The sequence below is a fragment of the Aplysia californica genome, unplaced genomic scaffold (assembly GCF_000002075.1).
Source record: "Aplysia californica isolate F4 #8 unplaced genomic scaffold, AplCal3.0 scaffold00020, whole genome shotgun sequence".
NCBI lineage: Eukaryota > Metazoa > Mollusca > Gastropoda > Aplysiida > Aplysiidae > Aplysia > Aplysia californica.
In genome coordinates, this window is record NW_004797290.1 from 1,808,485 (window position 1) to 1,835,409 (window position 26,925).

General features: G+C 39.6%; 2 protein-coding genes across 2 annotated transcripts in view; one reads left to right on the forward strand and one right to left on the reverse strand.

The window, feature by feature from the left end:
• LOC101858379 (protein FAM184A) overlaps positions 1–10,134 on the forward strand; it is an 11,819-nt gene extending 1,685 nt beyond the window's left edge. Inside the window, exons 2-7 of the mRNA XM_013087151.2 lie at positions 2,206–3,078; positions 4,678–4,798; positions 5,465–5,646; positions 6,451–6,657; positions 8,630–8,752; positions 9,613–10,134. Of these exons, the coding sequence (XP_012942605.1) occupies positions 2,206–3,078; positions 4,678–4,798; positions 5,465–5,646; positions 6,451–6,657; positions 8,630–8,752; positions 9,613–9,852 (1,746 nt within the window). The 3' untranslated portion in view covers positions 9,853–10,134. The remainder of the gene's footprint in view (positions 1–2,205; positions 3,079–4,677; positions 4,799–5,464; positions 5,647–6,450; positions 6,658–8,629; positions 8,753–9,612) is intronic.
• Positions 10,135–18,977: 8,843 nt separating this feature from the next.
• Positions 18,978–24,843, reverse strand: LOC101849513 (FMRFamide receptor). Its single transcript, XM_005090671.3, has 2 exons — positions 23,929–24,843; positions 18,978–22,014 (listed from the first exon to the last, which is right to left on the reverse strand). Exons 1-2 carry the CDS (start codon positions 24,366–24,368, stop codon positions 21,165–21,167), a joined length of 1,290 nt encoding a protein of 429 aa, XP_005090728.1. The 5' UTR covers positions 24,369–24,843; the 3' UTR covers positions 18,978–21,164.
• Between the last annotated feature and the right edge of the window lie 2,082 nt (positions 24,844–26,925).

The following is a 26,925-nucleotide window of genomic DNA, read 5'->3' on the forward strand; positions in this document are numbered from 1 at the left end:
CCCCGCCGAAAAAAAAATGGAATGTGGAAATCAGACAGACAAAGAAAGTACCAAACCGACCAATGGCACCTTGTAGGCAATTTGCCTATCGTCACTCTTTGGGAATCGAAAGAATCTCAGATATGGATTTTTATTTGTGGAATTTATGCGGTTTATAGCAGAACACCATTGACATTTTGTGCTAACTGGAGCCATATGTGAAGGGTGCTGACAAAATGAGTTACTTCTCGGATTTTAGACCTATGGAAATGGATACGTTACACTTATAGGTGAAGATATTACAACTCATAAGTATAAAATAATAAAAGGCTATGGCATCAATAAAAAATCTACAAGTTTGACCCTAGTGTCAATTTTTTGCCAATATCTCCATTTGTGGGTTGTGAGAAGTAACTCATTTTGTCAGCACGCCTCACATATGCTTGTCAGTGATCAATGAAAATGCCTTGAACAATGGATGTAGTTTGTTTTGTTTACAGCGCTTTTCCCCACGATCAGCTAGTGCATCCGGGCCAAGTGACAGCTCTCTTGTATTACTGTAAAACTCTCTGAATATACGGCCCTTGCATAAAACATTTGGCATATGTTCTCCACATAGAAAACATTCTCTGTAAAACTCACAAGTCTGGCTATCAGCAAAAACGAGGCATTCCTGTTAGAGGCCTTTTACACTACAGAGCCAGGGAAATAATTAGTTTCTGAGTTATCATAACCCATGCGACATGGGAATACCTCAAGCCACTGAATCTGCGAAACTGCTACCGTTGCAAGTTGGCAGTTGAATCAAATGAAAATTGGGGACTGATGGTTACTGACGATTGATTTACGGAAGGATTAAAACAATCTACAATAATCTTTCAAACTTGGGATTTTAACATAAGATGTATCAAAGGCAGTACTACCTACTACAAAGATCACAAAGTGATTTTCGAAAATTTTGTGGCAAGTTCTTGGTGCTAAAAGTTGTTCTTGCCATTTCAACCATGGCCCATTCTGTTATTTAAGGTATTATTTTGGGGGTTTTCTTTTTTGAAGGGGGTAGGGAGGAGAATGTTTTGTGGGTTTTTTTTGTGTGTTTTATCCCCTACGAAAATTCTTTTTATTGAGCACACTGAACAACAAAGAAATAACCCAAGTGATAAGGATACCAAATGAATGATATTGTACTTGTATGTACTCAAGCAAACTCTCTCTCTCTCTCTCTCTCTCTCTCTCTCTCTCTCTCTCTCTCTCTCTCTCTCTCTCTCTCTCTCTCTCTCTCTCACTCCCTTTCTCTTTCTCTTTCTCGCTCTCGCTCTCACACTCTCTCTCTCTTTCTCTCTCTTTCTCTTTCTCACTCTCACACTCTCTCTCTCTCTGTCTCTCTCTCTTTCTATCTGTCTGTCTGTTTGTCTCTCTCTCTTTCTCTCTCTAGCTATTTCTCTCCTCCTATATAACCTTCTTTCAATCTCTCTTTTTCAGCCCCTTCCCCTTTTTCACTCACTCTCATTATTTCATTCCCTCTCTTTCTCATAATAAAAGCTGTCATGTTTAATTGAACTATCTTCACAGAAACAATAGGCCATGCCCAACGGAAGGTCTTGTGGCAGGTGTAATTCGCTCTCTCTGGCCTGCAATCAACACAAGTTCATTCTTGTGTCTTTTTTTCTGTGTCCTTATCTTGAAGGCCTTAAGTCTTGTTGATTTGCATTACTTGAGGGTAGCTTTAGACAATGTAATCCGCAAAATACTTTTTGGTTTAGAAATAATAGCAATAGATTTCTTACTGAGACAAAGTTTTAAAAAATTGGGAATTCCACTTAAGTTTGGATTATCACCATTTTCAGATTAACCATTTTCACTTTAAGTGCTCTTTATTGAATATGTGTGAAGTTGAAGGAATGCATTGGAGCAGCAGTATGTTAAAGTATGATTTTGAAAAACAAAGAAAGGTGTTGAGGTTATCTCAGAGATCCTTGAGATTTGGTTCTACTTGTAAGTTGGACTTAGAAAAAAATGAATAATTAAATTTCTATCGACTGCAATGAACTCAGCCTTTGGAACACTGAAATAAAGTTGTCATACCAGCTATTAGCTGAAATAAGAAATAAACATAACAAACGGAAATAAGACAAAGAATGTCAAATTGTACTTGATAGAAACTTTACAGCATTAAGTATATATATATATTTGGTTTTGACTCCCTCATTTATTATTTTTTCACAGGTGATTTATGCGCTGAACACAAAAAATGATGAAAATGAAACAGTTCTTCAAGCTTTGCGGGAACAACATGAAGAGGAAATCCAGCAGATCCTCGCTGATACAAAACAGAAGGTGGCTGTTTACAAAGATCGTTTGGATGAAGAGTCAGATCACCAGGCCACAATTGAAGCTTTGCAAACTCGCATTGCAGAACATCAGTCACAACAGGCTGCGATTGAGGAGCAATTTTCCCAGTATAAAATTAACATTAGAGAAAAACAAGAAAAAGAGAGGGAAGACTATGCTGCTAAACTTTTTGATATGTCGCATGAGGTGTTAAAGGCAAAAAAGGACTTTGAAGATCACATAGATAAATTCAACTCATGGAAAGAAAGAATAAATGCTCAGCATTCAACTGCTGTTGCAGAACTTGGAAGCAAGCACCAAAGGGAAATGGAAGATCTGCGTTCCTTTCAGAGAAATCAAGATGACACATGGTTAAATCAATGTGCTCAAATTGAAGAAAAATTCAAAGACCAGATTGAAAGCTTGAAATCTCAGATTGAAGCTATGGAAGCAGAGAAAGTAAGTCTTAATGAAGAGTACACTGCTAAATTGGAGAAAGCAAAAGCTTTTTACGAAAAAGAGCTGGAGGCCTTGAGACTTAACCAAACACAGGAACACAGTGTTGAAGTGGAAGGGTTGAAGAAGGAAATTGACAGACTGAAGGGTGATTTTGGCGCAAATGATAAGGAGCTGAGAGTACAAATTGACAGACTGGTTCGGCAGCTGGCTGATACTGAAGATAGTCTGGAGGCTTCTAGAAAAGAACAACAGATCCTCCAAGCTGAACTAGCAGGGAGAAATTCCAGTTCTAGTGAACTTGCTAAACAGGTTAGTGTTGTTTGAAAACTTTGTAGTGAGAATTTAGTTGTGCTCCAGCTTCCTTCCTGAAATCTTACTTAGGGCCCCTTTCTCAGTAGTTTTTTTTTGGTTTGTTTTAGCATGCACTTATATCACTTGGTTTGTATCCTGTTTCACATGGATTATCTGCTCAATGAATGTTTATGGACTGATGTTTGGAGATTATTGACCAATGTATCTTTTTTGTTTGACATACCCATTAAAGACATGCATTTTTAGATCATATTCTTTGAAAAATCTGTTCAGTTTGTGAGTTTCAGGCCTCATGAGCTCATAGTTTCTTTCTAAGGTCACCACTTAGGTATATACGCTACTGGTCAACCTATTGATAGTAAATATCCAACAAAGATAATCAGTGAGGTATACCGTGGATACTGAATATACTGTCTCCCTAGCTATTTAAATATTTAGTTTCTATCACTAGCAAGATGTTGTTCTTCTATGAGCTGTAAAAGTAAAAGTGTTTTTTAACATAACTTATTGGTTGGCGTAAAATCCAATATTAGCCTGCTTTTTAAAGGTTTCATTTCTTTTACCATTAGAATAACCACCCTATCTTTTAGTAAGCCGACATTTTAATTGTAAAATCTTTTTAAAGAGCAACATCTGCACAAGATTATTATCTAGTCTGAGAAAATGACAGAATGTGAATTACGTCCAGCAACTCTCAAGTTGGCAGGATCAAAAAAGGAAACTTTCTATATTGATTTTTTCTTGATCTCATGTTTATGTGGCTTAAACCCAGTGCAAATTACATAACGCTTTAATCAAATCTCTATTTAATGCATTTGATACATTTGAGAGCTGCCAAGTTTATTTTCATGGAGGTGCAAAAGCTACTGTTTTGACACAATTTGATCAAATTCCCTTAGCCAACCATGTTTGCTTTTCTTTGTCACCATTTGATACACTTATATAAACATATATTATGTAAACATGTGATACGAAATGAACCATTCAGATGGCTACTATTGCCGGGTAAGGTCTTCTGTTTTCACACATCAAATATTATGATAATTTAAGCAGAGGCCAATGGGACATATTGTGCCCTGGCACAACCATTCATGAACACAACCCAGTCCAAACTGATCTTGCAGGTGGGGTTCATTTGACCCATTAGCATCTGCTATTAGCCGCAAAGACTTTCAAATTTCACTGACTAAAGGATATGTCTTTAAAATTGAAAAGCCATTTTAATCAACAAGGGTTCTTGTAAAGAAAAGGGAACTAAAATGTAACAGGGCCCCTCCATAATACATTCCCACACAATATAATACATCTCCTTTTTTCCCTAGAACATACACATACTGCTTGCTTCATGGGCATACTGTTGTATGTGATTTGCTTCTTTTGAGAGATGGTGACTGTGAAAGATCAAAATAGCTGTGAGAGAAAAAAAGTGAGATTACTTCTGTTTCTGACGTCCATTCGAATTTTTGGTAAATGAAAAGTTTTCAATTACAGGAAGTTAAGATGTGCTGATGGGGCATTTAAGACATGTACATATAGATTTTAAATTTAGGAACCGAAGAACAGCTTCAATACTTTTTATATGTTTTTCTTTTGTAGTTGGAAGACTTGAGGGAACAGCTTGCATCTCAGTCGTCTAAACTGCACAGCACAGAAACTGAGCTGGCAGGATCCAAGCAACATGTTGCAGATCTGGCTGATGAATTGAGTAAAAAATCGAGTAAGTGATACAATAATTATTGTCTGTGCACGCACACACTCTTGCACACACAGATGTCTGTCTGTCTCTCTCTCTCTCTCTCTCTCTCTCTCTCTCTCTCTCTCTCTCTCTCTCTCTCGCTCTCTCTCAAACACAGACACACACACACACACACACAAACACACACAAACACACACATGCACACACACACATGCACACACACATGCCCACACATATATCATCACAGTCATAACACAACTGTCTCTTAAGTCATTTTTTGTTGCACTGATAAAACATTTTAAAAATATAAGTGCTGGCAAAAGTCCACCTGCTTCATGAGTAGGCAAAAGTGGAAATGACTAAATGATTTGAGTTTTAGTCCCTGAAACAAGACCCAGTCACTATAAGATAAATGACAGGCATTGTCACCATTGTGTATACACATTTATTTTCATATACATATTATTTGTTCATATATACTCAGGGAAAGAAAGAAAGTGTCGCATAGAATCAAATATTGTACTTGCAAACCAATTTTCCAGAGATGCGCTGAACTTTAACAAACATAAATGTTGCTCTTTTGATGTACTTCATGTCAATGCAAAAAAATAGGACCAAGGTTGTGTGTTGACTTCTAAAGTATAAAACAGAAATGGAGTCTACTTTCCCTTTCCCTTTCTGCTGTAGCCCTGCTCGGTGAACTGGAAGCTCACAACATGCAGAAGGAGAGCATCATTTCATCTCTTCGGGATGAACTGGAGAAGCTGAGGCAGCAGCTGACACGTGTTGATGCGGAGAGAACATCCCTTCTCTCACAACAACAGAGCTCTTCCTCAGAACAGAAGTCACAGTTGCAGAGCCTGAGACAGGTAAGCTTGTCATAACGTTGAAATAAAGCTGAATTTTTTGGTTGTGTTTAGCTTTTGTAGTATTGTGGAAAAAGCTGAACTTTTTGTAGTATTGAAATTTTGTAGTATTAAGAATTTGTTGAACTTTTTGTGTATAGAGAAAAAGCTGAACTTTGTTGTAGTATTGAAATTTTATAGTAGGCCTATTAAGAATTAGCTGTACTTTTTGTAGTATTGAGAAAAAGCTGAACATTTTTCTAAGCCTAGTATTGAGAAAAGGCTGAAGTTTTTTGTAGTATTGAGAAAAGCTTAACTTTTGGTAGCTCTGAGAATAAAATTTGTGTTTTCCTTTGTCTGTTCTTATACTGGTGCTTCAACAAAAGTGTTCCAGTTCCTGTTTCAAGTGGGCTTGACTGTTACAAAATTAGATACAGATACTTTTCTGTTTTAAGAATGATTGAAGGGATAAATATGAAACCAGCTTTCTTGTTATATGTAACCTTCACGGATGAATTGGTCAGTCATTGTTAGAGAGGTTTTGCCTGTCGAATCAGAAAAAAAGAGGATCAATATATGGGCACAATAAGAACTTTGCATTTGCATAATTATTATACCACAAACAGTAATTACATAAATGTGTCTGGCATTAGAATATGTGTTTCAATTTAGTGTGTGTGGAGGTCATATTATTTTTATTAGTCATCATCTAATGATATACCCATGTAAAAACTTAGGGAGTGTGTGTGGCGCAATCAGTAAAACAAACTAAACTTGTATTGCTACCTTTACATCTTTGGAGGAACTACCTTGTTATTTCTCTCATAGGCCCTTGAGGACATGACTGTTGAGAAAGAAACACAGAAGCAAAGGTTTGAGAAACAAATAAAAAGTTTGCAAGATGAACTTGAGAAGACAGAAAAGTCTTTGAAGGAGGAAATGGCTCTGAAGCTCAGTGAAATGGAAAAGAGCCATGTTGAAGCAAGAGAGAGTGATCGGAAGTGTGCAGCAGAAGTTCTAACGGCAACTAAGCAGGTATGTGTGGTTAGGCGTATAGTTGTATGGACATTTATTCTACCAGTTTGGTATGTGTGTATTAATGTAGAAAGTCTATACGTTCAGAGCTCACTCATCAAAAGGAAATTTGTTTAAATGAACATTTACCTCAATGTTGATTAGTACGCTGTTTCAAATGATTGTTCCAGAATTACGATCTACTTATGAAAGAAATTTTGTTCGTAGTGAAAGGTATTGTAGTATCAAAACTTTTGTTGAAAGTAATAACAACTGATGTGCATAATGAGTGCCTAAGATACTTCTGAGATTATTATTTTTAAAAGAAAAAAAAGAAGGCTGTCCCCATGTTTTCTGTATTATTATAACATTTAGTTCTAAATTCTTCTGAAAACTACAGGGTGATCCAAAAAAACTTTACAACTTGTTTTTAAATAACTTCCTCCATACTGAAGTGTTGCGTTTCAGATTTGAACATAACATTTGGAAGCCAAAAGGAATTTGTCTGATATGTATTTAGATAAGTCTATTGAATGATTTTGCTCTATACAGGGCATTAAAAAAACAACCCATTTTCAACCTTGTCGCCATTTTCATAGCATGACGCACCAGTTCAGTTGCAACAATCGCGCCATATTGCAAGCTACTGCAGTCTAGCAAGTCAACAGAAGTCTGCAGACATTATTTTTCAGATCATGGTTACGTTTAGTAAAGAGCAGAGAGCTTTTTGTATTGAACTTTACCTCTCCACAAACTCACCATCCCTGACATTCCATAAGTTTTGCGCACGGCATGGAGAGAATGCTTAGGTGCCCTCAAGACCTATGGCGTCATGAGTAGAGAAGTTCCGTCAGTTTGGATCTACCGCGAATCAGAACTAAAAAGTTCTTTAAAACATGACCACTTGAGGTTGAACACGTACCATGCGCAGCCCTTTAAACGTCACCAGAGTGCAGATTTCAGTAGCCGAGTCCCATGAGACGTCTGTCCTTGGATGATCTGCAGCAAGGACTTTCCTACACATCAACAGTCTGCAATCTCATGGCAGATCTTAACCTAAGACTATACCATGTTCATCTTCGCTAGGCCGAGATGACATGGATCAGAGCATGGCAATGTGTTCATGATTCCTCGATTGTCTTGTAAAGAGGGATCATTTCCTCGCTGACATTTGGTTTAGTGCAAAGCTCATTTTCACCCTGCGGGATATGTTAACTCCAAAAATGCTGTCTATTGGGCACCCACTCTATTGTCTCTAGAAGCCACTTCTTAGTGAACGTGTACTGTGTATGTGGCTTTAAAAACTCATGGTTTAGCAGGTCCTTGAGTTAGTGCACCACTGAACATTTCGAACGACGCGTTAAAAATGTGTCGAGTCCAAAGGAGGGAACGTGGAGCACTGCTTCTAGGAATTTCAGAATGAAATCATTAGGTTTTTTAAACTCTGTAAAATAATTTAAATATTGTTTAAATGTCACAGGGATGGAAAATTAATGTCAAAGAGAAAATAAATAAAAACGTCAACTAATCTTTTCACGATTTCCTTTACAATATTTTTAAACATTGGTGAACTTTCCGTTTTTGGGGTGCTTTTTTATTTTAGCCGTTTCCGTTTTCAAAACATGTTTCTTCTTCGTGGACTTTATATCAAAGACATTCCTTTTGAATGAATTATGTCTGTTCCAAATTACAGCATTCTAGAACAATTTTTGTGCGAGATATTCAGAAAAAAAGGTGTAAAGATTTTTTTGGATCACCCTGTACATTGTCCAGTATGAGGTCTTGGTCATGAAATGGAACTGAGCATCATGCGACAATGCTTTTTTTTTTTTACCAACAATGTTTCTTACTTTATGATGAAAGGTTAAGAATGTAAATTCTGTAGATTTGAAATGAAATTTTTTTGGATTAAAGCTTTTGTGTTTTTTATCATTTTTCTCAACATTGTCAAGGGATACTGTGGCATCTGATCTATTTTGTTTCTGATTTTCAGGAACTGAAAGAAAATCATGAAAAGGAAATGAGTCAGGCAAAGTCTGACTATGAAGCCTTGCAGCAAGAATTTGAACAAGTGAAAGCTGACTTGAAATCCAGACTTGCTGCTGCTGAAGAAGAGGTAGGCACAAAATAATGTTTTTGTCCATGAACGTGCATGATATAAATGGTTTCATGCCATTTCTATGTGTGTTATGTTAAAACATATAATTTAAAGCTTGACCCATTTGCAAATACATGTTCACTGTCGTTTGTGGTATAGAAATGAGACTCTGTGCACTGCAAGTAGGTGATGTTAGTTTGCTTCCTGAGGTACGACGTTTTGAATAGAGTATCTCCTTCTGTCCTTTTTTAAATGTATTTTTTACTCGGGTTGGCATTCACAGGCTGAGTCAAAGTATCCACTAACTTGTGTAAATTGTGTTGATGGGCATAAAACGTTACAATTACAATATAGATACAAGGTCACTTTCTGTGCACATGAGATAATCCAAAAGCCTCAACTTTGCTTTGCCAGCGTTTCCAGTGTAAATGGGTAGCATGCTGCACCAAGGTATTGACAGAGATGTAGCAACCTGTGACAACTTTTGTTAGACAATAAGGGGACTGGGTTGCATACAAGGGAATAATTAAACTTATACTCATGTGATTTTGTCTTTCATTATTTTTGTGGTCATTGGATGTTCAGTGCTCAGCTAAACTATTTTGTTGAAAAAATAAATAGATTATGGCAAATCACCATCTCAGTCTGTTTTGTGAAAGTAGGGCTAATTTCTAACCAACTTTCAGTGAGTTTCACTAACTTTCAATACTCTTTGCTAAAGTGCCTGTGTCAAGCGTAAATTTTACCTGTTTTCAAGTAAAGAACAGAGCTTTAAGATATCTTCATACTCTAAGTAATGTATGCATAAGTCTTATGAAGAGACTTTAAAAAAATTGCCCTCTTTGATATTCAAATGTCAATGTTTTGTTTTCTTTCAGCTGAGAAGAATGGAACAAATGATTAAGCAGAGCGAGGAAGGGTTAGGGTCAGCATCAGGTCAGCTGAAGAGCATGAAAGAAGCAGCTGAACATTTGCGAACAGAATTAGAGAAGACGCGATCAGAACTCAAGTTTTCCAAGACAACAGCAGCTAGCTTACAGGTAGGGTTGGTTTCTTTTGTTTGGTTTCATCATCTTTATCACTGCCTTTCTCACCCTGCCTCAGGGTATAGGTCTTGAACAAACACTTTTCTCCTCTCCCTATCCTGGGCTAGCCTCTTGATCTTTTTCCATGTCTTTCCGCTCTTGTGTAAATTATTCTCAGTGAATCTTCTCCAGGTTCCATGTGGCTTTCCCCTTGATCTCTTACTTTGTAAAATTCAGTTTGTTCAGTTTTCGTGTTTAGAATTGAGATGGACGTGGTTAATGTAGGGGAAACCTTCATAAAAAACAATAAGTCATACACGGCAGTCTGGAAAGACTACAGCTTTATGGGTTTAACAGAACAAAAGAAAAAAAAAAGAGAAACTTTGCCATTTTTTTGCAAATACTTTGTTGAAAGATCTGTTTTAGTTTCACATTTTGTAAACATTTTAAGTGGGTGGTTGGCAGGTGCTCTAGTGTGATTTGCTCTTTCTTGTCTATCAAATATCAGTCGTCCTTTTATGTCCCCCTTTTTTGCATTTGTTACTTTCTTGATGAAACATCGCTAATCTTCAGCACTTATAATTATTATCTAATTGTGTTGCAAGTACTGTAAAACACTTATGAAAACAAACTTTTGAAGCTGTGCAAATAACATTAGATCTATACAGAAAAATATCTGGAATGGTAATTTCAAGTATTAGACGTTTAATTTTCATTGGCCGTAGGTTGTTGATATTACAGAAATTTATTTTGTTGTATCTGTCGATTTTTCTTATTGCCTTTCTCAATGAGGAAGGAACTCTTTAGTAACTGTACAACTCAAAGACACTAATTGTATCATCTTCAGTCGCCTGATGAAATTGTCAATTCCACACTACGCATATTATACAAGAGAGGGAAAAAAACTGATTTTCTCCATCATATTGGCATTCAAGACATAAACTTAATGGATAAATATAGACTATTACCTTTTAGAAATAATAATCTAGTACATTTTTTATTGCAGATGGCCATTCTTTCGAAAAAGTGTGGGAATCACAATTTTCATATTCGAATCTCGCCTGATGCAGTCGTGAATTCCTGTGGAATTCATGATTTCATCAGAAGGCTTTATGAAAGGCAGTGTTGTATTCACGGTTATTAGGCAGTGTGTTTTCTCTTATTAGAGGCCATAGTATGTTTTAAAATATTTGAAAGGACGAAATACTGTTATACAAAAGATTTTAAAAGACCAATTTAAAACTGAGTATGAAATTTCAGACTAAGTGAAACAGAAAGCCATGAATTATTTTACCACTTTTAACATCTATCGTTCTTAAATGAAAGCGATTTTATTGTATGTAATTTATGAGATCATACTCCTTCATTTGTGTGCTCTCTCTCTCTTTCTATCCTTCTTTCTCTAATTGTGTGTAAGTGTGCGGTGGTTTGAGAACTTGATTTGTTTCAAACCTCTATACCCCTTGAAAGACTGAATGATCATATTTCATTATCTTACTCTTTTTGTCTCTCAGATCCTGAAAATTACTCTTTGCGACTTTTAAAGGAGAATGATACAGTGTTGGGGAACTTTACTGTTTGCTAAGTTCTCCGTGTCTCTGGACTTTAGAAAATCTCCCACTCTTCGTTAGAGTTCATTTTACTATGAATTTCTCCTTATGTATGTCAGAGAGGCTTCATATTGCATTAACAGTTTGGTCTTCTTTGTCTACCCCGCCTGACAATTTTGTGGACTGCAATTTTGGCAAAATCGTGGAGAAAATATAATCCACAAATTTCACATTATAGGGTCTTCGTTGCTATACTTATAAAAATTGTAGTTATGAAAATGGCAACATAATGTAGTGGGCTGTATATTAGTGTGTTTTATTTAAATCTGCCCCTTAATGACGCCGTGCATACTATCAATGACATCAACTTGCATATGAGTGTGGCCTCTAATAAGATTTTGTATTCAATTTCGATGTTTGATTTAGTGGAAAAGGCATTCGCGGCATTAGAAATAGTTGCAATTTTGTGGTGATACACACGCACACACAAATACACGCAAACACACACACACACACACACACACACACACACACACACACACACACACACACACACACACATACTCACACACAGACACACACACGCACACACACACACACACACACATAGTTGTATATTGTATTAATATAACCTTCTCTGCATTTGTGCTCGTTAAAAAAAGTCCATCAAACAACTTGTGAATTCATTTGCAATCAAAACTTTGTGCCTTGTGTCATAGCTAATAGATGGCAGCATACGAGGTCGAATTGAAAATAATGTGCATGCTTTTGGATCAAAAGCTGGAGGAATTGATAGACAGTGCCAAAAGTACACGCTGAAGATTCATGCAAACCACCACAAGGCCTTCTTGCCTAAGAGCAAAGGTTTTATCAATGGCGTGCCCTTTCTTTTTCATTTTCTTTACTGACCAGTGAGATTCCCACTTAGTCTGACTGACGTTGTCAAGACTCAAAACTCACACGCAGTTCACATTGATCGAGATGTTCTTTCCATCTAGCACATATTTGAGTAGTCTGGCACACAAGGCAGATTGTCCCTGACCTGTGCAGCCTGTTTCGTAAAACTGATGAAGCTCCGACAGATTACAGAATCAGAGGTCAAGATACAGTTTTCTGGAGCTTTGCTGGCAATAGTGGGAGCGAGCCTTCGGAAGCATGTCCACAGACGTGAACAGAAACTCCTTGGCTTGCACGCCCCTTGTGGATTGTTTGGTGGTGCTGCTGGCTTGGGCTCTACTAAAGCACTCTTTACAAAGCATTGGAGGATGCTGGTTGTCATCAACAGGTGCCTGAGGAAGTTCCTCGGGATCAGATGAACAGACAAGAGTCATCGATGAGGATGTATTAATTAGAAAATTTTAAGACAGAAGAAAGCAGCGGAGATGGATTGGACTGAGCATACCATCTGGAGATCAGGCAGCTACATAACAAAGAAAGTTTTAACTTGGAGTCTACAGGTCAAACGGTTAAGGGAAGGGGATGTGGAACTTGTAGAAAAGTTGATGAACAAAAAAGGGGAAAGTCATTTGAAAAATATGAAGAAGTGAGCCCAGAGTCGGGAATAATGGAAAGTGTTGTCCGTATGGGGTGTGCCAGGCGGTGATGCAATTGACATGGGCTCTCCTAGAGCAATTTGCAATGGATGAGCCCGGTTATAGATATCAGCATCCTGCAAACTTTGATATTCTGGTCACTCTGTTTCATATAATAAACCCGAGTGTGCGTCTTTCAGCTCCGCGAGTCATAAACCGGCTCATGAGATCGTGAATTCCACACCGTTTCATCAGGCGACTTTTGGGGAACGGTGTTTATTTACGGTTTTCTTATTACGTCAGATTACACGTTTGAGTAGAGATATTTGAAAAATAGTTTTACAGGGACATGTATATCACCAAGCACAATCATAGTATGCAAAAAACCAAAAAAACCCCAAAACAAACAAAACAATTTTCGAACTTTTTTGGAATTCACGGTTTTGTCAGTCGACCGCCGTCATGCTATATGGTGCTCCCTAATGTGGCTTTGCATTTTCAATGGGAGAGAACACACTTCGTGCAACGAACAGGTGAAATGTATCGAATACTTCCCTTGGCTTAGGGATTTACGGGATGAGTCTTGTGACTTTGGAGTGGATTACTCTGTGTGTGTGTGTGTGTGTGTGTGTGTGTGTGTGTGTGTGTGTGTGTGTGTGTGTGTGTGTGTGTGTGCATGCGCGCGCGTGTGAATGAGTGACTATGTGTGTGTGTGTATGTGTGTGTGTGTGCGTGCGTGCGCGCTCACCCATGTGAATGAGTGACTCTTTTTGTGTATGTGTGTGTGTGTGTGTGTGTGTGTGTGTGAGTGTGTGTGTGTGTGTGTGTTTATAAGTATTCAGTGTATTTACAATGTATCTTTATGTGTAGCTGTGCCTGAATAATAATACATTAATTAATTGCACGTGTGGGAACAAGGAAAATAACTGTATCGTGAGGGGAGCCAGTATTGGTGACAATGACTGACAATTTAAAAATTGAAATATCATGTTTCCATTTTTAAAAAGAAACAAAAAAATAACTGTTGAGGTCTTACTGGTTAAAAAAATTGGAGCCTTAACCTTTCAGGATAATTTGTCACTTGTTCTCATCTGAAAGTTTCCGAACAGGGAGGTGCCGTTAAATAGTGTTGAACACATTTGAAAAATCTATCGGTAAATTTTAAGGGAACATCCACAGGTGTCTGTTGTGTAGCAAGTAAAAGGCGCTTCACTGTCACATGCAGAAGACCTGAGTGCGATTCCCATGTAGGGAAAGTTTTTATCAAGTATGTCTGTATCTCTGCTGGGGCACTGCATCTTTCTTTGCCTTGATTGGCCCTGGCAGGCACAGTCGGAGCCCGCCTCCTGAATGTAACTTATCTAAATTGTGTCGATGGGGTGTAGAAACATCTACATTGAAAAAGGAGACTACTATATGTTCATAAAAATTATCATTGGAATCACCCCAACAACATTCACTTCCCTATTAACCCTAAAATGAATTGATAAGCGTCTTGGTATGTTCCACGACATGCAGGCAAAGATGAACTTAGAGCGATTGTTCTAAAAGTTAATTAAAGTTGACGTTAGCGCTCCTGGCCGCCAATCCTTCTATCTCTTTTATAAAAAGTATACTTTTTAACAGTTCCCTCGTTGCATGTATTAAATGAGTTTTTGATACTTGAAAATACTACAGATAATTCACGCGCGTATCTTTCATAAAGAAGTGATGTAATGTCTTCAGACCTCCACGTTCTCTTAGGGTTTAGAGACTCGAAAAGTCTCCTGGTTTCATTGTGATTTGTTTTATTTTTCACTCCGTTGTCATCAAAAGATGGTGATTTTTCTATATTTGAAATTTCGGGGCTAAAATCAATACTATCCAATCGTGAGATCAGTAAAATTATTCAAATCGTCGATAAAAATGTGTTTGTTCCCCCTGTTTCAATGATTTACAATTCATCTCTGCAACATAGCTCTTCTTTGTCTCAATTCCCCCCTATCTTACTATCATTTTATGTAAACCGTTCTTCAATTTTTCACGCGTTTTGGCTTCAGTTTTTTCCCCAGTCGTTATTGTGTCCTGCTTGTCTTCTCCTCATTTTTCTCGCAACATTTCCCGTTTCTTCTCATTTCACTATGGTCTTTACTCTAAAGCGACGCATGGATTCTAGTTACTAATTTAAAATACATGGTGGTATTCTTTCAAGCAGTACTTCCTTTGCCAAATGTTGTCATGTGCTCTTCTTCGTTTCACGGTGCAGTTGGCTGAATGATCAAACACGAACAAACTCACTGGTTTGTATAAGCAAAACTGTAGATCAATAATTGTCTGACGCACTTCCATTCCATATAAGAAAGTGTTTTTTTAAAAATCTCTCACCCTACATAACACTTGAACCCTGGGACTGGTTAAGCCTAAAAATCTCCCAAGTGGTTTCTATTGTACTAGATCTATTATGTCTTACTTTAAAAAGAAAAAAAAAAACGTACTTGTATTAATTACGGATTGTTTTTTATTTGTAAGACAGAAATCGTGGTAAGGTAATTGTCTGGCGGGCTTATTCTTAACTTAAGAGTGATTTCATTCACAAAAACCAAAACCAAAAATACAAAAACAAAAAACAAAACAAACAAAAAATCAACCGTTCTGTGCTAGACTGCAGATGGCTTGTGTGCTCCGCTGAACGAATTTAATTTGTACAAATTGTTGTACTTTCCAGTTTACGGTCATCCGCGGCCAAAAATTCCATCAGACCATTTTTGTGCACAGATTAAAGAAATTTAAACATATGGACGTTTTAAAAGTCTAAACAAAATTAACTGTTTATGTGTTGGTACCAAGGTTATTACTTGTATTGTACATGTAAAGTGGTCTGGGCCTGTGCTTTTTAATCGTTCTTGAACGTAACACCATTTATAGATGTCCTACATTATTATTATCATTTGAATATTTAGATTGCTATTTTAACAATATTCTCGCCCCGCTGATGCTATTTTCACCAAACGCACGCCTTAGCTTAATAAGTACCACACTGTGTGTGAATGAAATGGTGGGGACTTCAGATTATTTTGATAACAGTTTTGCCGTCATAAAGACAATTGTGTTGAAGAAACAACGATGAGCTGACATAACTTTTTCAGATAGATTGAAAGGAATGTCAACTGTGTGTGTTTGTGTGTGTGCGTGCGTGTGTGTGTGTGTTTTTGTGTGTGTGTGTGTGTGTGCGTGCGCACACGTGTGTATGTGAGTGTGTGTGTGTGTGTGCGTGCGTGCGCGCACGTGTGTGTGTGTGTGTGTGTGTGTGTGTGTGTGTGTGTGTGTGTGTGAGAGAGAGAGAGATTGCGTTTATGTTCGTATGTTTGTGTACTCATTTATTGTGCCCTCGCATGAGAACGTATAAATGTATGACGTGTTTGTGTGTGTGTGTGTGTGTGTGTATGTGTGTGTGTGTGTGTGTGTGTGTGTGTGTGTATGTGCGCACGTGTGTATTTGTGTGTGTGTATATGCGCACGTGTGTGTTTGTGTGTATGTGTGTGTGTGTGTGTGTTTGTGTTATTGTGAATATACTCCTGTGTATGTGAACGTGCTTTTGTTTTTGACTGTACATTTGTATTTGTGTCCCAGTGACCATCAGTTGTGTTTAAAAGCACGCTTCGTTTCTTTATAATATTATTTTTATTTTATGCGTCTTCTTTCCTTCCTTGCACTATCGTTTTTCTGTGGGAGAAAGAGCTGGTCGGGGTTCATTTTGCGTTGACTTTGTGCAGTTGTCCCCCGAGGGTGTTTTAACCCTATCCGTACGTCGTGTTTTACTATCGTACCCATACGGCGTGGGGAACTGTGTGCCGCCACTTTCCAAAGAGGAAATATACTCGTTAATCCGATCCGTACGCTTTGCATAGCAGTTTGTCAAAATGATTTTTTGAGAAACACTGAGTTTCAAAGAGATCTTCGCACTAGAAGTATTCTAAAATGTGAAGAATACAACGCCGGGGGTACAAAATGACCCCAGGCGTACGGATAGGGTTAAGATAGTTAATCTGTGTGCTCTGTCACTTCGTAAGTTACCTGCCTCTCTGGTGTAGAGGTTAGGCTGTTTACTGTCGCACGCAGAAGATAATAATATGTGTTCAATTACTCCATCGGGGAAGTTTTCTTTATCGGCATCTCTTTGTTCTAGTAAGAGTTTTTAAGGGACTTGCTACACAAGCAGGTCTTATATTATAAGAGTAGAGGCGTCACAAGGGATTAACAAACACTAGAAAGAAGGAGGAGAGAAGAGGACGATAGGTGCTTGACAGGAAAGAAGGAGCAAACTACAGCAGAGCACCCTCAACCACGCACATCGACATCTCTGTCCGTATGCCAAAAAATGCTGGCTTGCTGTATCCCCACTTGTGAGCCCTTTTTGGCTTTTTCGGACTCGTTTGAGGCAGCTAGTATCTTACAAGGTCTACATTGTGCTAATTTGAGGATAAGATATTTTTAGTCATCTCCTAAATTCAATAATAACTTGTTTAATTGTATTCATAATTATAATTACGAGTATTATAATAGATGTATATTGGTTGACCATGCTTTATTAAACAGAAGAGTTTTGGTTTTGGTCAATTTAGCTTTTTTGTAATAAAATAAAAGAGAAACAGCAGTTTTCCTGTGCAATGAATGTTCCAATTTCCATGCTGGGGGTTGAATGGTGCGGACAGAGATGTCGATGTGCGTGGTTGAGAGTGCTCTGCTGTAGTTTGCTCCTTTTGTCCTGTCAAGCATCTATAGTCCTCTTCTCTCCTCTTTCTTTCAACGCCTCTACTCTTATAAGACCTACTTGTGTAGCAAGTCCCTTAAAAACTCTTACTAGAACAAAGAGATGCCGATAAAGAAAACTTCCCCGATGGAGTAATTGAACACATATTATTATCTTCTACGTGGGACAGTAAACAGCCTAACTTCTACACCAGAGAGGCACTAGAGAATGCACTAGTGAGGTTGCTCCTTCTTCGCCACCAACATCTATCTGCCTTATATCTCCTCCTCCTCCCTTTCTTTATATTTCACTGTCTAGTAACACCTCTAATCTTCGGCACTTGTGTGACCTATCTGTGTCGCAAGTGCCGTAAAACTCTTACTAAAATGTATATCAACTGGGGATGTGAAAGACTTTAAAGTACAAACTCCCTAGACCCAGGCTTTTCGGTCGAATGGACTCAAACACCCGCCATAAACTAGGGTCGGTGAGTTTGAGGTGCTACACCCGATCCTATGTTGTATAGGGAAGCGCTCTTCATAAAATTATGGCCGTGTCATGAGCAGTTTCTCTGAACGATTAATCTGAAAACTTTCGGTCCGATAAGACCCTTATTTTTACCTGCTTTCGTTTTCGATGGACAGCTGTGGCTATTGCCAACGTCAGGAGACGTGATTTCAAGTTTGGAATAGGTTTTTACCCTTTTATTACTTCTGAGAGTTCAAATTCACACTACGAAGAAAGAATAAACTGTGAATCTGCCAACACTACCAATAACAGTGATCTTTTTCAATTACTGAATCTAAAGGAACAACACGAAACGCAGAAAAAAGGAGCTACCAAAACTGCCAATAGTACTCATCATCTGCATAAAGCACCAGACCTGAAACATACGTCTGCGGTCATGGTTTGTCATTTATTTTGTTGCGCGGATGTTCTCAAAAATATCTATATAATAATTAACGTGATCTTTCCCCTTCATCCATGTGTTAAGGGTTTTATGTAAGTTGCTCTGGTTCTACCTCTGCCTTGTTTGCTTTCTATCTTTTCCAGTGAGAGAGCACGATGTTCAAGGCCTTTATGTCGATTCAATTAGTAGCCTACAAATTGCATCTTTTTGTTTTTATCGGTGAGCGGCCGACATGGGCTTTTTCAGTACTACCCCAGTTCATTTCTTTTCAATCGATTACATTTTCAACAGTTGCCTAGGAAATCGTATCTCTGTTGCCTCAATTTTATTTGTACTGTCTATCAGTAAAAACAGAGGAAATATATTATTGTTGGATCTAAAGGAACAACAAAAGCCCAGGAACAGCGAATCTACTTAAAGTACCAATAACAGCTGTAAGTTTGAATAATTGTATCTAGAAAAGCGACAAGAACATAATAAAAACACAAACGCTGATATGGAATATGCGGTATAGTTACATCTTGAAGCAGCTGAAGGATAAGGACAGAAAACTTGAATAATTGCATCCACCTTGACCACAGCTGCCACCGAAAAATGACAACAACAACGGTGACAAACAGATAGAAAAAAAAAAAAAAAGACATGAAAAGATCAATGGACTTTATAGCATGTTATACATTCTTCAGCATGTGGTATGCACATTTCGTATGACCAATATTTAAAATAAAATGGAAAATATAACAATCAGAACTACGGAAACAAAACAACCAAAGACTTACAGTTATTGATAATATAAAGTCTGCGTTCTAGTCTTCACGAACTTCGAATAATTTCACCTTGGAAGTGCGACATGACACAGTATCCCAAAATCAAGAATAAAAACAGAAAGAAAGAAGCAAGAAAGGAAGGAAGGAAGAAAGAAAGAAAGCAAAACTAACAAACCCAAAAACAAACAAAAAACCCCAAAACAAATCAAATGGAACAGATGTATTGATTGTCGTTTCGATAAAACGCTGTTTGAAAACCTGCGTGAACAGACCTTCACATACAATATAGAAAAATAAATTAAATATTCCGAAATTACCAATTTTCTTTGTAATAATGGTACTCTAAATTGGGTAAATGGTAAGAAGGGCATCAGCAGCAGGCTTTACTTCCTTTCTGTTCAACTGAAGCGTCTGCCTGCATATTTGCATTTTTCAAGCACTAAATATACCCATTGTCGAAACCGTATACCCATTGTCAAAACCGCGTTTTACATGTGTCGTTCACCTCTTGTCTCTAGGCTCTAAGCTCGCGGAATTGGTTAAAGTCGTTGTGCGAAACTTCTACCTAGGTTCGTGAGGAATGCTTCAACATTCTGAACTTAATGCAAATGAGACTTTTCTTACTGGGCAGACAAACGGGGTAGTTTATAACATGCCACAGGCATGAGTGATATTTCTTCAACGTAAAACTTATTCTATCATTCTTATTAGTCAGTTGGCTCAAATCGGGCTGTAACAAACATGAAGGGACAAAGCAGCGAGACAAACACGTAGTGCAGATAATGACTAACGACGTGCTCAATGTTGTGATAGCATTAAGGAATAACAAACGCTCATATGTAACTCGGTTGCGTTAGGAAAGAAGTCAACATTTTAATTAATGGGGTAGCTCTTTTTCTTAGGATGGTGGGCAACTCTCTGGCCCTTGTCCCCCCCCCCCCACACCCCCCCTCCCATCCTCCTTCCCCTCCCCCGTTTTTTTAAAATCCACCCCATCCCAACCTTTTTCTTGCTGCTCTTCCTTTCCATTACTAACTCCCTTCTCTGCCCTAGTCCCCCCCTCCCCAATCCACTCTCCCGTTTCTTTTCGATCCTTCTACGGCTGTTTCCTTGCTGCACTTTCTTTCATTGCCCAGTATCTTCTTTGCCACCCCCCCCCCCTTTTTTTCACACCCACGTTTTGTCGACTTCCACCTCCATCTTGGCTTTCATTGGTTTCTGGCCACCGGAGCTTGGGTCAATGATCGACCTGCCTTTTCAATGTCCCCCCACGATTTTAAGTTCGTGGGGAATTTGAACTTTGTGTTCTTGAGACTTCCGAGCGAGGTCGGCGGACCCCTTGGGGTTGTGTTAGACTTGTGTCTGTGGCAACACGGCACTCTGAATATCACACTGGCCTCAGAAAGCATTGTCTTAACAGTTTTTTTAGCTTTTCATGGGGCCCAGTTTGTGGTTGTCAGAACAACACACAACGGTGCACTGCTTTTACGTCATTGTGGTGTTTGGTCGCAGTTTTGCGTCACTTTGGTCTTTGGTCAAAGTAAAAATCAAAAGTGTCCGGCACCCGGAAACCCGTTATTGTCATGATGTCATCAACGTTCCCTGAAATAAGGGAAACGTTCAGAATCTTTGAAACACATTTTGCTAAATGGCGCGGGTAGTCGTAAATCAAAAATGTCTGTTCTTATCTGAATAAGATTGTTTACAAATTATGCCTTGACGTATTTTACAGAAAAGAAAGGCACCTGTGCTTTACATATGGGGACTTATGAAATGTAACGTTTTGAATAACGGCTATCTGCGTCTTAACAAAACGAGCGAACTCTAGTATTGTGAACAGAAGACCCGCGTATCTGCTTTTGTAGCCTTCCTCTTGACTGTTTTCAAATGACCACCTAAGTGTGTCGGATGTAGCAGCTACACGTCAGCTCTGATGGCGTTACTGTGGCCGCTGTGGGAGGAGCCGTTAGAAGTGACGGACTTTGAGGAAGAGCTGTAGACTTTTCCGTTGGCCACCCTGGTGGAGGGCGGAGGTCCGGCGGTGCCTGTGCTGTTCTCGCTGAGAGGCATGGCCGAGGTCCAGGTGTCCCGCCGGCTCAGGCGCTTGTAGAAGACTGAGACAAACGTCTTGCGGAACTTTCGACTGATGGCGCAGTAGAGCAAGAAGTTGATGCTGGAGTTGACCATGACCAGCACGGTGTTAACGTGCTTCAGGGCGATGTACACGGGCTGTCCGAACACCCAGCGGCGGCCCTTTGACGCGATCGTCAGCGCCAAGACGACGCCGACGGAGTGGCAGGCTATGAAGACGAGGACTGTGGCCACCACGATAGCACTCACGTGAAGCATGTCCACTGAGGTCATGTTGGTGGAGGCGGAGGCTTTGTGACGCAACATACGGCGGCGGTGAGTCGCCAAAAAGAAGATGAGAAAGGAGTTGGCGACAATGAGCAGGAACACGGGTATGATGGCCGCCAGAGCGATGTTGGCGATGTGGACGTATGTCTCGTAGGCCGGGGTGTGAACCAGGTGAGTCGTTAGCAGGATGTTTGGGGCCGACAGGTCTGGGTTGGGTACGTACTCGAAGAACTTGGAAAAGTGAAAGATGAAGGAGAAGAGAAATATGCCGATGATGGCCACACGGGCACGCGGGATGGTGCACACGAGGCGTGGGTGGAACATGAAGCGCAGCGAGATAAAGCGTTCTGTGGTCACTGCTACTGTGAGCCAACCCGTGCAGGTGATAAACACGTTGCTCATCACATACCTGAGGAAGATAAAGGAACAGAGGTTGACGTAACAAGTTAAGACATACTGTGGATTAATGGCTGTGGTGATATCATGGTATACACCTTTGTGCGCACATAGCGTGTGAAAGATATAGGATAAGTATCTGCGTAAAAATATGGTAGGGGCAAAATAGTGGGCGTAATGGTGTTCGTTTTTAAAGTGTAATTGCAAGGACAGGCGAAGGAGGATGAATAATTTTTCTTAAAGAATAAAGGGACGATTTAGAACAAATGAGCGGCGACTATCATTTGGATGCCACTTCATTTTCAAAGAGAGAGATGACGTGTGTAAGCTCGGAATAGGGACAGGCAAGAGGAGAAGACTGAGAGACAAGTGTTATGGAAAGAAAGAATGGTTGGCAGTAGAATGGAGAAGAAGGGGAAAAGGAATAACAAATGAAAGAAGAAAGAAAAATTGAAATCCGAACACATAACATATAATCTAGACAAGATAAAAATTGAGCGTAGAGTAGAAGGTAGAGAATAAAGGTGTTTGAGAAGAAGCTGATAAATAGACAGACAGACACTCAGATACACAGACACACAGACAGACTTGCGAAACATGTGTGACAAATAAGCGTGATGAAATAAAGTTTCATTTTTACATATTTATCACACCTTATTTTCTTAAATTATTGACTCTATTTCTCCTTCCTTGACCACCCCCCCCGGTCATTCTTTGAATTCTAAATTATTAATACGTCAAAAGAGTTCCAAAAAGGGGGGTCATATTTCACTTTACCATCTTCATCTTTTAAAATAGGTCATTTAGGTTCTTAAACCTGCTTGTTGCAGTTTGAGTGCCAGTTCCGTAGGTGCGAGCGGACAGCAGGAGATCTTCAGAGGAAGAACCCCCATAAAGCAAGTGTTTCGGCCCTAATTTCCTGACACTCTACGGGGACCGGGACACACTCAGGTCACGACTCCTGAGTACTCTCCTGCTGTTTCTGTTTGTTTGTTTTCTGTTTTCTTTTTAAAATATAAAAAAAAGCAACCCCCCCCCCCCCCGAAAAAAACACACAAAAAACAATCCCAATCAAACAATTAAGTTTGTACTAGACACTGTCACCTAAGAAAGAACGAGGTGTTGACGATAGGAACTGGATACTTCAAATATCAGTCTTTATTTCCACTTTTTCAATCTCGATGGTCTATAACTTTCGAAGAATGGTTGGAGTCAGCGGTTTTTTTTTATAAACTCTTTTTATTTTATAGAAAATGCTTTGGGGTTTACAATCTTGAAGAAAGCATACACAAATGAATTATTCTCGACACGGGAACACATGCCGAAGAAGAGTCAATTTAGCATCTTGAGTAAACTTTTTGTCATAGTCATAGTAATATTATTGCTGAGTTTAGTTTATTTTAGCGTTTTGCAACTTTATCAGAATCTTGCGTACAGCGACATAAACTCGTTAATAATAAAACTCCCCGAGGTCGCGTCTCGGCTCAGATAACGTAGAATTAAGATATATGCCATCATGATTTGATGCATGTAAATTGTATACACTGCTGTGCCGCAATTTAGCATCATCGTATTTTCAGATTGAACAGTGCCAGTGTGTATACAACTGCAGCATATAATAATTTGTTTGTTTGTTTGTGTATGTGTGTGTGTGTGTTTGTGTGTGTGTATGTGTGTGTGTGTGTGTGTGTGTGTGTGTGTGTGTGTGTGTGTGTGTGTGTGTGTCTAGGTAGGCAAGTAGATGTCCGTTCTCTTGAAGTAGATTTTGTGCTGGTGAAGCTAGAGAGGTGAGCAGAGTAAGTCTGATTCCCTGTGAAGACTTCTCTGTTAACATCCACCCCTTGGCGCTCATATGACCTTATGCAGTTGCGAGCGCCGTAAAACCTCTACTAAAACTACAAACACATGCTCATGTACAGCATCTCACCTTATGACTGCGTAGTATCTGATGAACCGCTTAAAGGACATGCTGCTCTTGATGTCACTGTTGAGGCCGAAAAAGGTAGGCACCTGCATGACAAGCAGCAGCAGATCGGAGACGGCCATGGCGGTGAGGAAGCAGGTGGTGGCAGCTGCCATCTCCCGCCGCGTCAGCACGCACAGACTCAGTCCATTGCCCAGGATGCCGAGGCAGCAGACGATAGGCATGAGGACGTGCTCGCAGACAAAGATGGTGTTGAGGACGTACTCAGGCGGTCCGGCGGGGCGCCCTGGGGGCATGGCTGCAGCTGCTGTGGTGGTCAAAAAGAGGTCCGTGGTGTGGTTTGTGGAGCCCATCCCTGGCACACCGCCGCCTGTTGAACCGTTGCTGCTATCCGTGAGGAGTGCGGCGTGGGTCTTAGCCAAAACTTCTGTTATGTTCACCATTTTTATCTACGTTGGCGTCTTTTGTGTGCTGTAGTTGGTGGTTGTGGAAGCGGTGATGTCTTTTTAGCGAGTCATTTAATCCGAGTAGTGGTGTCGTAGTCCTTCGGTTGTCGTTCTACACGTAACTGTAATACATAAACTTAATAGCATGCTATCAGTTTATACTATGGTTAGCTCAAAATTAAATGTCTGCAGGCTGTGAAAGCTCACGAATGATCCTTCTCCGCTTGGTAGGGTGATTCTGTCCGTAATCACTAATTGGTGGCTTCGTGTTAAGAGAAAGAGAAAGTGTCCAAACGTATAAGCAACTGTGTATACACTCCGAAAGTCAATTCACTTTTTTCGTCCCCCGCGCTCGCTCCTCGAGTTATTTCACTTTACCGTAGTAACCGATTGCCTCCCCTGGGACACTTGTCTCCCTTCTTAAAGGGGGCGCACTGGGGGCGGGGCTGGACGCTGATTGGCTGCCGTATGCGGGATCTGAAACCCCTTTTGCTTCCTTCCTGCCTCTCAAGTCTCAAGATACCGTGTTAAATACAGAAAACAGCTGATCCGGGCTCCCACAGTCACTCAGTTTAGTCGGGCGGGGTTTTTTGTCTGTTGCAACCCGAATGAGAAGAAACCAGAGATTTTATAAGATATAACGTTTCTTTTCACTAGAAACTGTTTATGGTGTACAAATTTACAGGTAGACTAACTTGTTTATGTGTTTAAATTATCGGTGGTTGCTAGCAACTAGGCAAAACGAGGCGGAAAGGGGGGGGGGAGCACTTGAATTAATTTTAAGGCAAGACGCTCCGTGCTGTGCCTCTCATGAACGCCTGCCGCCTGTTTTGTCTCATTACTCTTATCGTCAACCTCCTACTTGTGTGTCGGTTATTGGGAATAGTAAGAGGGTCCTTGAAATTATTGCTTTGCTTTGCTTTCCAATGTCCTATCGGGCAGGGGGGGGGGGGACGTTGTCACTGACTAGTCCCACTTCTTTGCTCTCTCTCTCTCTCTCTCTCTCTCTCTCTCTCTCTCTCTCTCTCTCTCTTTGATGTTTCTGTTTGTCTGTCTGATTATTTCCCAGTGCTAAATGACAATTATTGTGTTGATGTGTTTCTCTATGCACAAAAACAAACAAAGCACTTGTCTTTATTGTCTGGTTTGACAATGATGTAATGCTGATGGTTAAAGGGCGTAAACAGACGACACCACTTCATTCCTTTCATTCTGTCGTTTCTGTCTGTTTCTTTTGCTTTTTTCCCCAAGCATCAAATGGCTGTTATTATATCGATATTCTTCTCTTTACTCTAGCAAACAAACAGAGAAATTAACGGTCGGCTTTATTTTGTTGAAAAATGTGTATGTACGTTCATTATGATGCGTAACAAACGAAAAAGGAGACCTACACAAAAACAAAAGCTGTTGACGGATTGTAGGACGTCATGTTGACTCAGTGCTAGAAGCTATTTTCTATTCGCATATTCCAGGGAAAAGACTCGATGATGTCAGGCTTTACTGCAGCTTGGGTAAAACCGGAGTATTATATGCTGGATTAACCCTTCCATGTAACATTTCATCTTCCATTCATTTACAAATGCAAAGAAAGAAAGTTACTCAATAACGAAAAAGAGCGGGGTCAACTTTTGAAGAAAAACAAATTACAGCAAGGAATGAAAAGCGGGTTTGGGGGAGGGAATGGAGGGGGGGGGGGGCTCTAAAAGTGCACGAAGTAATAACGTGTCGTCGTAAGGTGAAAGACCAAGTGTTGCTGTTATGTGACAGCTACGATTTGTGTGTTTGTGTGTGTGTGTGTGTGTGTGTGTGTGTGTGTGTGTGTGTGTGTGTGTGTGTGTGTGTGTGTGTGTGTGTGTGTGTGATTACCTGAATATTCATGTAGACCTTCAGTCTTTTTTCCCATAAAAAATCTCGTGTTTTTGTCTTTTCTGTGTATGTTGTCCTCTAGCAGTAACGCCTGTAATCTTCAACTCTTACATGACCAACTTGTCTTGCAAGTGTCGTAAAACTCTTACTGAAACTAAACTCAGGCCTGCAGTTGGTGACACAAACTGTAGACCCTCTGATGCAACCGTTACATCTGGAGCCCTGTGTCGACCTAAACTTTGATCATCCCGAGAAGGTAGTTGGCGGGTGCTCTGGTGTGGTTTGCTCCTTCTTTCCTATAAATATCGTCTTTATTTATCCTTCTTGTTTTTTATGAATGTTACTGTCTTGTAACACATCATCGGCACTTATGTAACCTGATTGTGTTGCAAGTACCGTAAAACGCATACTAAACTAAGTCTATCCCGTGTATAAATTGTCCAGTGGGATGTTCTTAGATATTGACTCTCTGTTATCGAAGTAATAATAATAATAATAATAACAATAATATATAACATTTATATAGCGCATTTCCAAAAAAGTAGCTCAATGCGCTTTACATTGGAATACCCATTGGAAGTAGGTCACCGCCTGTGTCTGTTGCCTTCCTATCCAGCCGTTTTCCCTTTGACTATCTCATGTTTTGTGGGTCGGGCCTCAGTCTCGGTCCGACGTTGTTTCCTTGGAA